Raw genomic sequence first — 17,061 nt, forward strand, 5'->3', positions numbered from 1 at the left:
TGGCTTCCTTATTTTTGTTGTGTGACTTGACATAATCGTCTATACAAACTCAACGACGTCACGTAAGATTTGATATTCAGCTTCTCACGCTATAAATCAAACTACAGCTCGCTACGAATTCACTATGTACTAAGGAACGGACACAATAACACTTTTCGTGATATAATCGGGTCAGTGATAACTATTTGTATTTTAATTACAACAACGCATCTATCAGGGTTCACTAGTTTCGAAAGATAAACTACCACCAAAGCTAGTATCAGTCACCAGAAAAAATACGACATGTTAAGAGTCTACGGGGAGTAGGAATGATGTGGTTATTTATGTCACCAATAACAGCAACCTACAGTGAAGCTTACTGACAACACAACCAAACTTTCTCTATGACGTAGGTACCAGAAACGACAGCTTTCGTATACAACTGATGAATACGTTATCCATTGCCTCTTGTGGTTGCTTCACTTGTAAAGCTTCAACGGATAATCGTATACACACCCAATCAGCGTGAACGTTTTAAATATTTACGTAAATCTGAGAATACGTTCACAAGGCAAAGATATAATTTTATACTGTTCATGTTTCGTTGTCAGTCAACGGCAGCCTCTACAACAACGAGTTAAAATTTCATAGAGTGGCTATAGGTCCGCCATGTTTGAAGCAAATTGAAGTTCTGGCCGCCATGTTTTCTTTAGTCAAGGCATTCGTCTGCTGTGTCCCGCCCTCTTGTAACTGCGTTTGACTTACTTGAAATAGCCAATACTAGCTTCATTTTTTCTAAAACAAGCAATAGACAGCAGTGATTTCAGTGTACACTGACAGCAAAAAGGGATGTTTTTGTCGAAATATGGCTAAACTTTTCGATGTAGATAACACTACAAGACAACTCAAATAAGTCTGTCCATCCACTATAACGTTACTTGTTGCCCATAAATTAATGCAATTAGAGCGGGTACCACCAGAATATTACGGTGAAACTTCTAAACATGCTGTGGTTAACTATTAGAAACAGTAACGGGCCAGAAATGCGATATTTTTGTCGCTATTTCAAAGTAAACAGTCAAAGCCTCAAAAACCAGTACACTGTGAACGAGAATTTATTTGAAATATGTGTTACAAGTAGTTAACACAAGCATAGTAATTCAATAACAAAGTCGAAGCGTTCTTGGGTGGGGTAATTTCACAAATTTTCGTAAGTAGCTGTATGCCTTGGCAGAATAAAAGTGTAGGGTCAGGGCAAATTTCCTTATTTGCTGAGAATAATGGCATACTTTAGCACTGCACTGAAGTTCCAATAGCTCCTACAACAAACCAACTACATGTTCACTGTTTAACATATCAGAAACTGAACTACATAGCCTTCTTCTCAAACCAGCAACTAAAGTCTGTAACTGCACTATTCTTCTTTTGTGTCGTACACTAAATTGCTTCATTTGCTTTATCCGCTTCTTTAGTCGCACATTCTCTGCTTGTACTCTGTTATATTGTGTTTTCAACTTCTTAGGGCTTGGTAGACAGTAATTGTGGTCAGCAGAAACAGATGTGGGTCCGACAGGCACTGAAAGAATGTAGTTACATCACAAGTTTATAACTGAGCCACACCATAAGATTATAATAGAAAGTATGTAATTCAAAGTAATAAGAACACGGAGTAAAATTAAATTATTGACTTACTTTGTGCTAATGATGTCACTGTAATAGCACTATCTTGCAAATTGTCGAAAGATCGCTTTCTGGGTTGTGGTCGTAATACTTTATCTTGCTTTTGTAAATGTGATGGAAAGTTAAAGATAGTAAAGATAGCAGGTACTGGTTTTGACAAAAGGCGCCTCTGGACATTTGTGTGGTACATATATTTCTCTTCAAAATGAGCTGAACAGAGGTAACTGGCTGTAGTAGGAAACCAGTTTTCTCGCTTCATATTTATAACCCATCTTTTTGTAATTTCCTTATCTTTTAAAGGAAATCTGTAATCAACGATAAATAAATTACTTCCTGCATTTGTCTTAAGCATAATTACAGTTCCAATGCAAATGACTCTTTAGTAAACATTAAAAAACGTGTGTCGTATTTCGGTACTAATATACTTACTTATAATATGAAATATTTGTTGTCTTATCGCTGCGATTTGTGCAGTTGAACGCTGAACACACTGCAGGCATGTTGACTTTATATTTTGTAACAAAAAAGTCAACTAGAAAAGTTAAATATTGCAGTAATATCACAACAGCTGACACACTTCCAACACAAACAACAGTAACGCTTTCCTAATGTTTTGACTAAGGAGAACATGGCGGCCGAGGTAGCGTTGGTTGCCGCTAGGAGCGCTGTAACTAGTATCTCAGCCACTCTATGAAATTTTAACTCGTTGCTCTACAAGTAGCGCCTTGTTACAACAATATCCTTGACTCTATTTAATAAATTATTTCGTTAATCTCAGCCTTTTAGAATTAAATGGAATAACTTTTCATTTATAATTAATCACTTTTCCATAACACGCAAACTTGCTTTCCCTGCCTAAAAATTAAGAAATACAATTCCTGCTTCTTAATTTTCTAAACTTTACTTTTACCAATATTCCAGTCTTTTACTTTATTGGTCTTTGAATTTACTTTTTCCGAAAAGATATATTCCAGAGGTTAATCTGCTTTCAAATAAGCCTTTGACTATTTTTCCTTGTAACAGTTTGGGGATAAAGGACAAGTCGGGTACTAACTTTTTCAGCTTAAAGCCGTTTTCTTTATTTCCTACAATTAAATCATTTAAAGGCACAAATCAGCATTTTATTTTACGATTGATGGTCTTCTAGTCGAAACCTCAGTAAGCGGAAATGTTATACAAAAAATAAAACAAAAACCTGAGTGTCACCACCACTTTTTCGCTCTATGAACTTCAAATAATCGAAGTTCAACCACTTCAGGCATCGACTTTAGCGACTCACCAATGTTTAAAACTCAAAACACCACACTCGATTATCTCTTTCAGAGAGAATTAGCGTGTTGTCTTTTAAATGGTCCTTGATTTTTTATTTAGGGACAAGGGGGAAAGCCATCAAATTATCAATAAACTACGACTGTTTCTCAATAAATAACTATTACTTAGGATGACCATTCTCTTTAATGTAGACTATAGATTCAGAGCGTCGAATGAGATTTCTGGAATTTACTATATTGCGACGCTAACGCCGAAGTCACACATTAAATCCTAACCAAATATCTCTAAGTCACTATTCCTTAGTTCTTGCGTACATCTATACAGCCACAATAATACAATGCAACGTTACTATCCTTTAGTGCGTGCTTTAATCCTCAACCATATAATAACTAAAGGACTTCGCACAGGTCTCTTCTCATACACCATCCAACGGAAAATCTCATCACATATTGAAACACGGTGCGTCTACCATCGCGTAACTATTAAGCAGCAAAACACACCGTTGCTCGCAACTCGGAGAAACTGATCTCACACTTCAATAAATTGGAGCTTTTCCTATACCTGGTGAGTCTACACTTTACCAAAATCGGCGAAATTATGACTTTCTACATACGCCGATAATTTTCCCAAATTACCCTTCTAAACGACTTACAACTACTTTGAATATACTTGAGTTCTATCTCCGTTGCAGACTGGTTCACGTATCGTACGTGTGAGTCGATCTCATCACGCCCTTGAAATAATCTCTCTCGAGGCTCACTACTCGAACAATACTCGGATACTGCTGCTAAAATTCTAAAAGGAGAAGTCGAACCATTCTCTGCAAACGAACATATCACGTTAATTCTCCTTTTAACAATAACTGTTTCTTCTTTGCAATTGCCGGCAAACGTTCGTAGCGGCCAGTTGCATCGTAGTTGTTATCTTCGCCGCACGCCGCGCTTCAGCAGTCGGTTGGGCGTTGCAAACTCGCTGACTTGATAGGGGACAGCTTTTCTCGACCATCAGGTGTCACATGTCTACGACATTTTAACACAAAAATATAAGAAAACTATAAAAGCAACTTAATCTCTTTATTTTTGTAGCACATAAAAATTGATGATAAGTTGAGGCGATACAAAGAAGTGATGCACTTTTTACGGGCTGAAGATGATTTGGCGCATTCCACACTCCCAGTGACCATTCCGATCGGAGACAGAAGTTTCTCAAAGCTAAAATTGATAAAAACATATCTCAGATCAACGGTGAGCCAAACTTGTTTGAGTGAACTTGCAGCTATATATGTCGAACACGAGACTACAGAGAATTTAAATTACGCAGATTGAGTGAAAGATTTTGCGCAAGCGAAAGTGAGGAGGCTTCGGTTTGTCTAATGTTTTTTATACATTCAGTTGCTTAGTACATTATTGCGTTGGATTTTATTTTGTTCAACGCAAAACAAATTATTGCACACATTATCATTCAAAGTAAGTTAACACGTAAATTTTAAATTTTGTTCCCACAGAGTACGTTATCGGTACACAACCGTAAAACATGTTCATTTATGTTAACAATAATTCCGCATGGTTTATTAAACTTATTTTTAACACCCAGACTTGCCTAAATCATACAAATAATTTTTCAAGTCATGTTTGCACAAGTATCAAACAGTGGACCTATTTGAATATTACACAAACCTTTTTTTAAAAAAAATTAACAGTAACCAGGGAGGGATGAGGACGAAAGGCTCTTACTAGTTTCGTCATGAATAAAAAATTAGTTTATAGATCTAACAACAAATGGCTCTGGGTACTTACTTGGTACCAGGTAACACCCATTATCTATTCTTGCTTTCTTGTAACTGGTACTTTATTAATACTAGTACGTGCGTCTGTTTTGTGGGCCCTTTGTGATTTTGTAGGACAGCTCCCTTTCTCCTGCCGCTCGGTGGGTACCCGTTTGCTTTGTCCACAAATAATGAATTATATTCTGAGGCAATAACCCATCAGGCAGTCATCTTTTTGACCCAGACAAAAGAAAAGTAGTATGTTCGCTAAACGGACTCCTGCAGACCCTTCTTTGTGACGCCTTCAGCCTTCCCATCGTTCTGTATTTAGATACTAGAAATTTGTAAACATGTGAGAACAGTTTAAAAGATTAAATAAAAACGAATATTCATCAACGTGATACCAGGCAAAGATGAAACTTTTCAGAACGAAAGAGTAAGAACATCAATTTTTTCAGTACAAATTGTGCTATTCAAATTTACAAAATTATTCCAGATTGAAATAAAAGCTGTTTTTTCATTGTCACTATTTATCATACGCATAAGGTCTTGAGTCCGTGCTTCACAGAATTTGTAAATTATGTGGAAAGTAACAGACTTTCAAACAGAGTACAAATTCTACCGTAATTTGCAGGTAAGTCCAAAATTCATTTAAAGGTACTTTAATTACTGCAGCATGATTGATGAATGTTCTTAGTTTTACATACAGTGCGCACCCATACATTCTGTTTGTGTGCGATGAGTGCGAGAACGCATTCACGAATTAATGTACACGACAATATGTAAGGTTTATAGAAGAATAAAAAGAGCGCGAAGATTCGATTAGAATAGGACATAATTGCCACTATCATTTTCGGACTCGATTTCTTCCACAAATGCTGTAACGCATGCACGTTTGAATTGACATTGTGGATACCCACTTATTTTCAAAATATTCGCTACTGTTGCAAGGAAGAATAAAATCGTTTACTGGACTTGATACTTGAGCACAGATCTGTCTGTTGTACTGCGGAAACCACAGAAATCACAACAATACTACGACAAACGTCTGCACACCGTGTATATGTGTTAGACTGTGGTCCCCAAGCAGCGCAACAACGCAGCAATACTGTCAATTATTGCGAGGAAATCGTCATCTCATGCAGCTATTCACATACACATTTACATACCATCCGCGAGTTTGCTGTCTTAATGGTTCACATGAAGTTCCAGCTTCGTAACGACAGTAAAAAAGCATTTTACAGGTGCAATAATTCAAGACTGTCCTGAACACACAGATTTCACATTTCGATGCAAGCACCCGTAATTGAGAATTCAACCTCTTCCGGAGATTGTAGCACTGCTAAAATGACCTCGGAATAGAGGTGTCAGTGCGACCTTTAGTAGTTATGCAACGGTAACGTGATCAGACAACATTTATCACCAACCTATCAGCTACTTAACGCTCTTGATGGAAGAGATAGGAATCTCTTCCATTAATTATCACGTAGAGGGAAGGTGTCATCGGGTAAAAATAGTGACAGTATCATACAGAAGTGAGGCCACCTGTGGAGAGGGGGAAGAACGTCACACGAGCCCATTCTTGGCCAGTAACTCCACGTAATTGATAAGATTTGTTCCCCACGGCCCCTGGCATGTTCTCCAGAGTATATAAGCTCACCTTTGGTCTTCCGAGATCACCAGAGTCCACATACGGACATCAAAAGCGGAACGTCGTGGGAGCGAATTTATTTTCGCCCAGCTAAAAGACACCTTACGCCGAGAGTCCAAGAGAACTTCGTGAAGGACGCAGTGTGGTTTGGCGACCATACTTTGAGCGCTAGTGACCAGAATATCGTAATCTACACCAGTTGGCTGGTGTATGGGAAGTATAGTGAACGGCCTTAGTGAATGTGCTCAAGAGCTTTGAGTGTGCAACCTGGGCTGCACATTAATGAGGTAAGTGACGTTAAACTAACAACTACTCTAAAGACATTGGTAAAAGCTTACATCCTCATGAAGAATGCGCCAACTAACAAGGCACCCTTTATCAAGAGATACTGCATTTTTCGATGGCACCACTGAAGGAGATATTAGATAGCAATACATACATTTAATCGCCATATACCGGTATACATTTTATATCAACAACAATCCATTCAAGCTCTCTCTCTTGGTTGCTTTAGGTTAATGCCTTAACTTTTGAGATTTTTCTAAGTGTTTAGAGTTTCCTATAGCAATGATATTAACATACGTATGGTAACATTACTATGGAGCTGGTAGAGTGTTGTGATGCAGAAGACACACTGATTTAATGGGTCTTTCACAGGGTGCTGTAACCTGTGATCAACTGCGTCTGGACCCAGCTGCAGGTTTTTTCTTATACAAATCCAGCTGCAGACTGTACCTAAACGGTGAACCGCCTTGGGTACCACTCCTCTGACAGGCCAAAAGGAATCTCTCTTCTAATTTATTCTGCCTTCAAGTACAAATTGACTGAATCTAACTGAGAGCTGCTTCGTAAGTATTTTACATCATTGCTGAATACTGTTACACATCCTTTTTGCTTTGTGTGGTGCAGTAATGATAAAAACACTCCTTGTGAAATTACATTAATTTTTGGTAGATAGAATACAAATACCTCTTTATTTTGAATAAGTCAATGAGACGTGTCTATCCAAATTAATTATTTCAGTACATGGCAGTCTATTGATTTTCTCTCTCTTTACAGTCCGCTTATTCCAACCAGGTTTCTTAAACTCAAATACTGATTGATCATACCTTCTCTCAAGTATCATCTACCACTGATTCAAACAACATCCATCATGCAGCTGGGCAAACTTGATGAACGAATTCATGTCATGGATGCCAGTTCAAACGCCTGGAGCGTCATAAAGGACATTGCAGAGTCAGGAGTAAGTACAGATGCCTTTTAACTGTCATAAATAGCTCGTGATTCAATGAACTTTGATACGTCCGTTTCAATAGACATGTCATTGACTCGGAAGCTCTTTATGTCAATCCCCTTCTCACACATGGAATAACTTTTGTCCTAGGTCCAAGAAGAAGCATTCTACGTCTGTGACATTGGCGACGTAATAAGCAAACACAAGGAATGGAAAATCAAAATGCCAAGAGTCCAGCCATACTATGGTATGTTTCCACTTCTCAGCAACAGTAGCCGTAGGACTGTGTATTATCTAGGTTAAGACTGAAATCAATTTCTGTGAAGAATGTAATTTTCAAAGTATGAGAGATATCACCCACATCAACTACAGCTGTCCCATGAAAAAGCTTTCTCCTGTTATTAGCCAGTATAGAATAATTATGGTTAACACAGTTACTTACTCCCATTATTTTTGCAGCGGTGAAATGCAACGATAGCCTCACTGTGATTGAGGTTCTGGCTGCACTTGGAACTTGCTTTGATTGTGCTTCAAAGGTGAGTGTACATTTCTATCATTTCTGTTAAAAGACAGGAACTTATTTTGCATTACTGAGTGTATAGAGGACACAATACAATATACGACAAACATACAAAACACTTTTCAGTAAATTCGTATTACTTTGTTACAGGCGGAAATTGACAGAGTTCTCTCTGTTGGTGTCGACCCAAGCCATATTATTTTTGCAAATCCTGCAAAACCTGCATCGCACATTCGTCATGCAGCGGCTGTAGGTGTTGATCTGATGACTTTTGACAGTGACTGTGAGCTCTACAAAGTCAAGACCCTATTTCCTACTGCCAAGTGAGTAAATGGAAATCAGAATCTACTTTCCATATTTATGGATACGTAGATCTCTCCCTTGCATAACATATTCGGTAACAACATTTTCCTTCTCAACTATGTTTTAGGCTGGTGCTACGTATCCGGTATGATGCTGCCGTCGCTCAGTGCCAGTTGGGGAATAAGTTTGGATGTGACCCAGACTCCGATGCACCACGGCTTATGAAACTGGCTCAGTCATTGGACCTAGACATTGTGGGCATCAGTTTCCACGTCGGCTCTGGCTGTGACGATCCACCAGTATTCTACAAAGCCATTTCTGCCGCTCGAAGACTTTTTGATCTGGGGTCTGCTCTTGGGTTCTCCATGAGTTTACTTGATCTTGGTGGTGGCTATCCTGGCAACAAGGGTGCCCAATTAGACAAGGTAATGTCAGGAATTCTTAGCTCTCTTTTTACGATGCTACACAAACTAGCATTTCTGACTCCATACTGGTAGTGTTAACTTTCTTCACTTTTTTGAGGAATTTAACTATCTTTCAACTCTTTTCATCCCTCAGAATTTATGACCTAATGGCAATAAGTACTCAGTTTTTACTTTAATGTAGCAATATTAAATATATATTATCTTTACTAAGACCATTACTTCACCTTTGTTTTAATTTCCTTAGTTTTTACAGCCAACTAACACTTCCTTTGGACCCATTTATCTTCACACTTATGGTATACATTTCTGGGGAGCTGGAATGCTGGTTCCATTTTATAGTAGCTAGTGACGTTGAGAGATAGTTAAGTCTGTCACGTTACTGCAGGTATACTATTAACGGGTTTTCAAGGGGAAGTCTGGCATTAGTGTCGTTATTTTGGTAACTTGAATCAAAATAATGAAATATTATCACATTGTTAGCATCCTATATTGCTTCCTGCTCACTTGCTGCATAATTCATTACTTTATTTTCTACAAAATGCCTTATCTCAAGGTTATTTCCGTATTTCCAGATTGCAGAAGTGGTGAACAGTGCCCTCGGAGAGTTCTTTCCTGAACCAGATGTTCACATAATTGCCGAACCAGGACGTTATTATGTTGCCTCAGCTTATACTCTTGCTACAAATGTTCACTCCAAGAGAGATCTTATCAACCCAAAGGATGGGTCCATCACATCAGTCATGTACTATGTAAATGATGGAGTGTACGGCAGTTTTAATTGCATTCTCTATGATCACATGAAAGTGACACCAGTGCCTCTCAAAGTAAGTCAGACAACGTTCGTGTATTTTTTCTCATATGCCATATAACACCGACATAATTAAGAAATGAAAGGAAAAGTGATCATTGCTCTAACACGCAATGTTTCTTTTATAGGACGCTGGACTTGAAATGCGTCAGTGTTCTGTCTGGGGACCAACTTGTGATGGTCTGGATCAAATAGTTGAGTCTACTTTGCTGCCAGAGTTGGATATAGGAGACTGGTTGATTTTTGAGAATATGGGTGCTTACACACTGCCTGTGGCGTCTCCATTCAATGGCTTCCCTGTTCCCAAAGTGCATACTGTGATTGACGTCCAAGGCTGGTAAGTAAGGTTTTTCTTTTCCAGAATCTGACGGTCGTTGTAAAGATTCAAAATATCTAAATACGTTGCAAAATTCATTTGTTATTGTAACCTTACTTATTGTTTCTGAAAATCCATACAGGCTGCTACTCAAAGACCGACTACCCATGACGGAGAATCATTTTGTTATTGGAAACACACCAGCAAATCTACACCTGGGTCTATCCATAGATGGTCAAGGCAACATTGATGAGTGGGATGAAGTTCACACACCTGTTTCATCTTCTGATGATGAGATTGTGGAAGATCACACGTCACATTCAACTGTGGGCTCAAGCATCATATATCCATTCCTTCAGATGGGACAAGTTAATTAGGAACAAATGGAAGTATGTCTGCACCTCAGTGACAGTACATGATAATGCCTTGTGTTATTGTACTTCTTCCTTATCGAAAACAACTATGCCGTTTTCTCCAGTAATTGTCTGTTTCTTCTGTGTCAGCGTCTCGTTGCGTATAAGACAATGTATCAAGTGACAAACTGTCATTCATGGCAGGGATACAACACAACACCTATGTAAGTTAGGTTTTGTTAAGTTAGGTGTGACAGGGAAGGCAGATATTCATTAAAATTCTTTAGTGTACTGCAGCTCAGTGCCTGAAATTTGATTAAGGGACCAAAACATGAATCTCAGAATAATTTAAACTATCAAGGTTTCTCCAAAGCTATTTCGGGCACTCAACTGTCTGTAGATATCTCACTGCAAAAGCGTAAATTGTATTTATTCAAGCCTAATTAGAGAATTCTGTTGTACGCTCAACACATGAATAGCATCTGCGTTACTGGAAGCAGAACAAATTAACAAAGATCTGTTTCTGAGGTATATGGTACGATTTATGGCAAATGCTATTTTGTTATGTATAATACACCAAAATTTCAGTTTAATGAAACTATTCACATGAAAACTTGGGTGCAGTTGAATGAAACAACTCTATGTAAAGATGTTCCTTTAACTACAGTTTCCTTGGAGACAGTTTTTCTTAGCTAGTTATGTGAGGAAATATCACCATAATAGCATTGTCAAATGGTTGAAACTTTGTTCTAGAACTAGTTCAATTCTTCGTAAATGTTATACTTTTAACAAACCAATAATGTTTCGTAACTACCAAATGCACTAGGAAATTCATTTGTCTCCACTGATATTTGGGTGAGATAACATGAGATGTGGAACCAGTTGATTTCATTTGGAAGGTGTTGCTGTGGTTGAATAAGTGAGGAGGCAGCATCTTCGCTTGATTTTGTAATTTTTTATGTACCGTATTTTATAATAAATCGTATTATTTAAACAAACATTTGTTATATTTTGCATTTACTCCATTATAACCTAATGAGTACCATATGGAGGTAGACCAAAACCATTAACAAGTGGCATTATATATTCTTCTGAGAAAATTGATAATGTATGGAAGTAAAGCAAAGTTATTACTTGAGGAAATTTCTCGTCATAAAAAAGCAGTATTCCATAACATATTCCTGAGAACAATGATAGCAAGTAGCTAACAAAGTGCTTCTGTATTAACGCTAAAGACTTCAAAAGAAGCCTTAAAATCTGAAGAATTTTTGTAGTGAGTAATGATAGTGACAACACAATGCCAAACAAAGAATCAAAGAAATGGAACTGCTGAAAGTTAAGAAAATTGTAATATGTATTGTATTGCCTTTAACTGGAATAATGCAGCCAATATATTGAGATAGTGCGCCAGCCATTAACCGGGTTGGTCGCCCGGGCCAACGTGTATGAGACAGCCAAGGCATGGTCACGAACCTAAGCCCTGTGCGGCTCCGGAGACTCGGAAGTTAAGTCAAAATGACGTGTTCACCAGCTCTATTCGAGTAAGCTGAGCGTGACACTAAGACTACCTTGTATCGTGTGTGATTGGTCCCTCGAGAATCGCAGAAACAGCAGCTAAAGGTTTCACTCGTAGCAATTTGCTCCATTTGGGGGCGTAAGAAAGACGATAAATTTCGTTACAGATGCTAGCACCAGGCAGAAACGGAGTAATTAAGCCAACTTTTACTAAAAATGAAAAGCACAATGACTACCGTGGAACAAAACAAGAGCGAATATGTATTTATTATTCTGATTAAAATTAAACATGTGCGGTAGACCTGACCATACTCTTTGGGTATGTTCGCTCTGTCTGTAATTACAACGCTGATATACACTGAAGATCAATTGAAAGTGGTACATCTGACTAATATCATGTAGGGAACTCGCGAGCACACAGAAGTACCGCAACACGACGTGCCATGGACTCGACTGGTATCTGAAGTAGTGCTGGAGGGAACTGACACCATGAAACCTGAAGGGGTGTCCACGAATCGGCTAGAGTACGACAGGGTGGACATTTCTTCTGAACAGCATATTGCAAGGCAGCCCAGAAATGCTCAATAATGTTCATGTCTGGGGAGTTTGGTGGCCAGCGGAAGTGTTTAAAATCAGAAGAGTTTTCCTGAAGCCACTCTGTAGCAATTCTGGACGTGTCGCATTGTCCTGCTGGAATTACTCAGGTCTGTCGGAATGCACAATGGACATGAATGGATGCAGGTGATCAGACAGGATGCTTACGTACGTGTCACCTGTCAGAATCGTATCTAGATGTATCAGGAGTTCCATATCACTTCAACTGCACACTCCCCACACCATTACAGAGTTCCTACCAACTTGAACAGTCCCCTGGTGACATGCAGGGTCCATGGATTCATGACGTTGTCTCCATTCCCGTACACGTCCGTCTGCTCGATACAATTTTACCAGGCAACATGTTTTCAGTTATCAACAGTGCAATGTCGGTGTTGACGGGCCTACGCGATGCGTAAATCCTTGTGTCGTTCAGTCCTCAAGGGTACACGAGTGGGCCTTCGGCTCTGGAAGCCCATATCGATGATGTTTCGTTGAATGGTTCGCACGCTGACACTTGTTGATGGTCCAGCACTGAAATCTGCAGCAATTTGCGAAACGGTTGCAATTCTGTCAAGCTGAACGATTCTCTTCAGTCGTTGTTGGTTCTGTTGTTGCAGGATCTTTTTCCGGCCGTAGCGATGTCGGAGATTTGATGTTTTACCGGATGCCTGATATCCAGGGTACACTCGTGAAATGGTAGTTCTCGAAAATCCCCACTTGATCGCTACCTCGGTGATGCTGTGTCCCATCGCTCTTGCGGCGACTATAACACCACGTTCAAACTCACTTAAATCTTGATAATCTGTCATTGTAGCAGCAGTAACCGATCTAACAACTGCGCCAGACACTTGTGTCTTATAAAGGCATTGCCGATAGCAGCGCCGTATTCTGCCTGTTTACACATCTCTATATTTGAATACGCTTACCTATACCAGTTTCTCGGCGCTTCGATGTATGACTGTTATGTTAGAGAATTTTGGTTATAAATAAAAGTGGTTTCCTAGGACGACGATATTGGCCTTTAACAAACTATATAGCAGGTTTTGTCAAGTAATCTATGTGACAGGTCGTACGACTATTTTACATTTCATTAATCGTATTGTATTGGCATTACCTTCCTGATATATAAGTTACTCTAAGAAAATCCTTGATCTGCTGTACATAACTATGTCATTGCAGACATAAGAAACTAACTCTTTTACAGCAGCTACTGACATTCAAACAGTCACTACTGTAAATGTTTCTGAACGCTAATAACTACTAGAGTGTTAATAATAGTCTTTCTTCAGGTTACGTTGGTCGTCAGTAATTAGTGTTGTGCTTTTAAGTTTTCTCCTCAGTTGTAATAAGCCAGCAAAATTTGTCAACCTGCGTATGTATTGTGCTAATCTCGAAATTATTTTTTTTTTCAGTGTTCAGCGCACTACGTCCACACACTTCACGCCTACGTACATTTATCGACATTTCAGTGCAACAAACCATACTAAAAACTGACGAGTTGTGGAGAGATCTTTAATGGAGTATATCACTAAAGTTGCGTATTTTCGTAACACGCAAATGTAAATACGGAAACCATCAAATATGGCATGTTGGCATCGCAGGAGGACGAATACCATGCGCTGTTGATCCCAGAATCTGTCACAAGAGGTGAAGATGAAACAGAATATTAGCGCAGCGACTTTTTTAAGATACTTATTTAGTATTTAACAGGTTCACATAGTAACACTACATAACAGAAAACAAACTAATTTTAAAAATAATTATGTACGTTACAACACATTCATATTTTCAGCCTTCAGTACTGAAACGACAGTTGAGTTATTTCTTAGATGACAATTTTGTTGAACTCTCAGTACGTTTCTTTTTTTGCGTAAGGTTTTATGTCGAAGTATTATCAGAAGCTTTACATATTGGAACCTTGCGAAAATTCGCGTACTTAATCCTGTATTTAGGACGACTACTTACTTTCTCGTGTTCATCTCATAAGTATGCCATATATTGTAAGTCGTTCGTTAATTTAAGTCCAAAAACTATACTAATTGTGAGCACTATGATCTACGCTGTAGCGTGTCGCTTTGCTTTGGAAAACGCTTTCCATTCGAGTATCATGGCGTTAGAAACGTTTGTATTGCTTACGTCTGTTCTATTGATCAATCAATCATGTCCCTTGCTGTGTGCCACACCGCGACAAATTTTGAGCACTCAAAAGGATCTTGGATTGTGTCCCCCGAATTACAATTTCCACGTGCTGCTGATGGTTTTAACTGAATGGAATGAAGCTTGGAGTTGGTATCCATTGTCCGGTTTATGACTTTGTACCTTGTCGATCTGGCGCCTTCTGGTACTATTTTCAGCGCTAAATTTTCCCACACTATTTTCCAATTCTGAAGCTCCCATTTATTAGGAATTGGTATTCCTGTCAGAGCTATGGCCATGTTACTAACTTTTCTTTTTTTAAAAACCGTCTGTTGGTACATAGTTTTCATTGATATAATGAATTCGCATAAAGTTCAACGAGTGTGGGATATTGGCAATAGTAACCAGAGCTATCTCTGATGTCGGGCGTTCTTTGTGAAACAGTACAGCAGTTGAAGGGTATGGTCCGTTTTCTATTACACACTTGGGTCCGATGACGAGTAGTGACGCGCATTTTGCGTGCGAGTCCGTTAGTCCCAGTCCACCCTCATTTAAGCTGAAGGTGCAGGTCGGCAGAGAAACCTTAAAGATTTCACCCCTCCATATAAACCAGTATATCGCATGCTGTAAGCCATACCTATTTTTTTGGGCATCGGGAAGACTTAAGCTGAGTACCACACGCTTACAATTTGTGTGCTGCTTAGCTTGACTCTTTCTGTCGTAGCCAAATTTTTACCTGGATACATTTTTACAGTTCTAATTTTATGCAGTGTCGTGTGCCGACTGAGGGCATTCTTTGTGGGTTATTAGTCATAATGATGCCTAACATTTGGTGTTGATCTTTGGCAGTAAACCAATTCCGCTGTATATTCCACTTCTGATACGCAGTTGGTAACATCACAGGAGGATTTAAAGCTATTGCACATAACCCCATAGATAACAGACAGCTTTGTTTAGCTGATCTGTTGGTGGGAATTTTTAAGTTTCTGCCATGAATAATGAGTTGTGACACAGCATTGCCCAAAATATTCTGAACTGCATCCGTGAACATAGTCCTCAGACCTATTTTAATCACGACTTTCTTCAGATATTTATGACTATATCGAAATCAACTGAAGGTCTATTAATACACTATTGGCCATTAAAATTGCTACACCAAGAAGAAATGCAAATGATAAACGGGTATTCATTGGACAAATGTATTATACTAAAAGTGACATGTGATTACATTTTCACTCAATTTGGGTGCATAGATCCTGAGAAATCAGTACCCAGAACAACCACCTCTGGCCGTAATAACGGCCTTGATACGCCTGGGCATTGAGTCAAACAGAGCTTGGATGGCGTGTACAGGTACAGCTGCCCATGCAGCTTCAACACGATACCACAGTTCATCAAGAGTAGTGACTGGCGTATTGTGACGAGCCAGTTGCTCGGCCTCCATTGACCAGACGTTTTCAATTGGTGAGAGATCTGGAGAATGTGCTGGTCAGGGCAGCAGTCGAACATTTTCTGTATCCAGAAAGGCCCGTACAGGACCTGTAACATGCTGTCGTTCATTATCCTGCTGAAATGTAGGGTTTCGCAGGGATCGAATGCAGGGTAGAAATGGTTCAAATGGTTCTGAGCATTATGGGACTCAACTGCTGAGGTCATTAGTCCCCTAGAACTTAGAACTAGTTAAACCTAACTAACCTAAGGACATCACAAACATCCATGCCCGAGGCAGGATTCGAACCTGCGACCGTAGCGGTCTTGCGGTTCCAGACTGCAGCGCCTTTAACCGCACGGCCACTTCGGCCGGCTTGGAGGGTAGAGCCACGGGTCGTAACACACTTGAAATGTATCGTCCACTGTTCAAAGTGCCATCAATGCGAACAAGAGGTGACCGAGACGTGTAACCAATGGCACCCCATACCACCACGCCGGGTGATACGCCAGTATGGCGATGACGAATACACGCTTCTAATGTGCGTTCACCACGATGTCGCCAAACACGCGTGCGACCATCATGATGCTGTAAACAGAACCTGGATTCATCCGAAAAATTGACGTTTTGCCATTCGTGCACCCAGGTTCGACACTGAGTACACCATCGCAGGCGCTCCTGTCTGTGATGCAGCGTCAAGGGTAACCGCAGCCATGGTCTCCGAGCTGATAGCCCACGCTGCTGCAAACGTCGCCGAACTGTCCGTGCAGATGGTTGTTGTCTTGCAAACGTCCCCATCTGTTAACTCAGGGATCGAGACGTGGCTACACGACCCATTACAACCATGCGGATAAGATGCCTGTCATCTTGACTGCTAGTGATACGAGCCCGTTGGGATCCAGCACGGCGTTCCGTATTACCCTCCTGAACCCACCGATTCCATATTCTGCTGACAGTCATTGGATCTCGACAAACGCGAGCAGCAATGTCGCGATACGTTAAACTGCAATCGCGATAGGCTACAATTCGACCTTTATCAAAGTCGGAAACGTGATGGTATGTATTTCTCCTTACACAA

General features: G+C 39.7%; 2 protein-coding genes across 2 annotated transcripts; one reads left to right on the plus strand and one right to left on the minus strand.

Annotated features, from left to right (window-relative positions):
• Positions 1 to 1,078: 1,078 nt before the first annotated feature.
• On the minus strand, positions 1,079 to 2,363 carry LOC126416641 (THAP domain-containing protein 1-like). Its single transcript, XM_050084430.1, has 3 exons — positions 2,089 to 2,363; positions 1,672 to 1,964; positions 1,079 to 1,555 (listed from the first exon to the last, which is right to left on the minus strand). The coding sequence occupies exons 1-3, from the start codon at positions 2,157 to 2,159 to the stop codon at positions 1,299 to 1,301; spliced, it is 621 nt and encodes a 206-aa protein (XP_049940387.1). The 5' UTR covers positions 2,160 to 2,363; the 3' UTR covers positions 1,079 to 1,298.
• Positions 2,364 to 7,500: 5,137 nt separating this feature from the next.
• LOC126417058 (ornithine decarboxylase 1-like) lies at positions 7,501 to 10,330 on the plus strand. The gene is made up of 8 exons (XM_050084951.1): positions 7,501 to 7,590; positions 7,732 to 7,828; positions 8,041 to 8,117; positions 8,252 to 8,424; positions 8,532 to 8,829; positions 9,402 to 9,653; positions 9,766 to 9,974; positions 10,096 to 10,330. The coding sequence occupies exons 1-8, from the start codon at positions 7,501 to 7,503 to the stop codon at positions 10,328 to 10,330; spliced, it is 1,431 nt and encodes a 476-aa protein (XP_049940908.1).
• Positions 10,331 to 17,061: the final 6,731 nt, after the last annotated feature.

Source organism: Schistocerca serialis, chromosome 8 (genome assembly GCF_023864345.2).
Source record: "Schistocerca serialis cubense isolate TAMUIC-IGC-003099 chromosome 8, iqSchSeri2.2, whole genome shotgun sequence".
NCBI lineage: Eukaryota > Metazoa > Arthropoda > Insecta > Orthoptera > Acrididae > Schistocerca > Schistocerca serialis.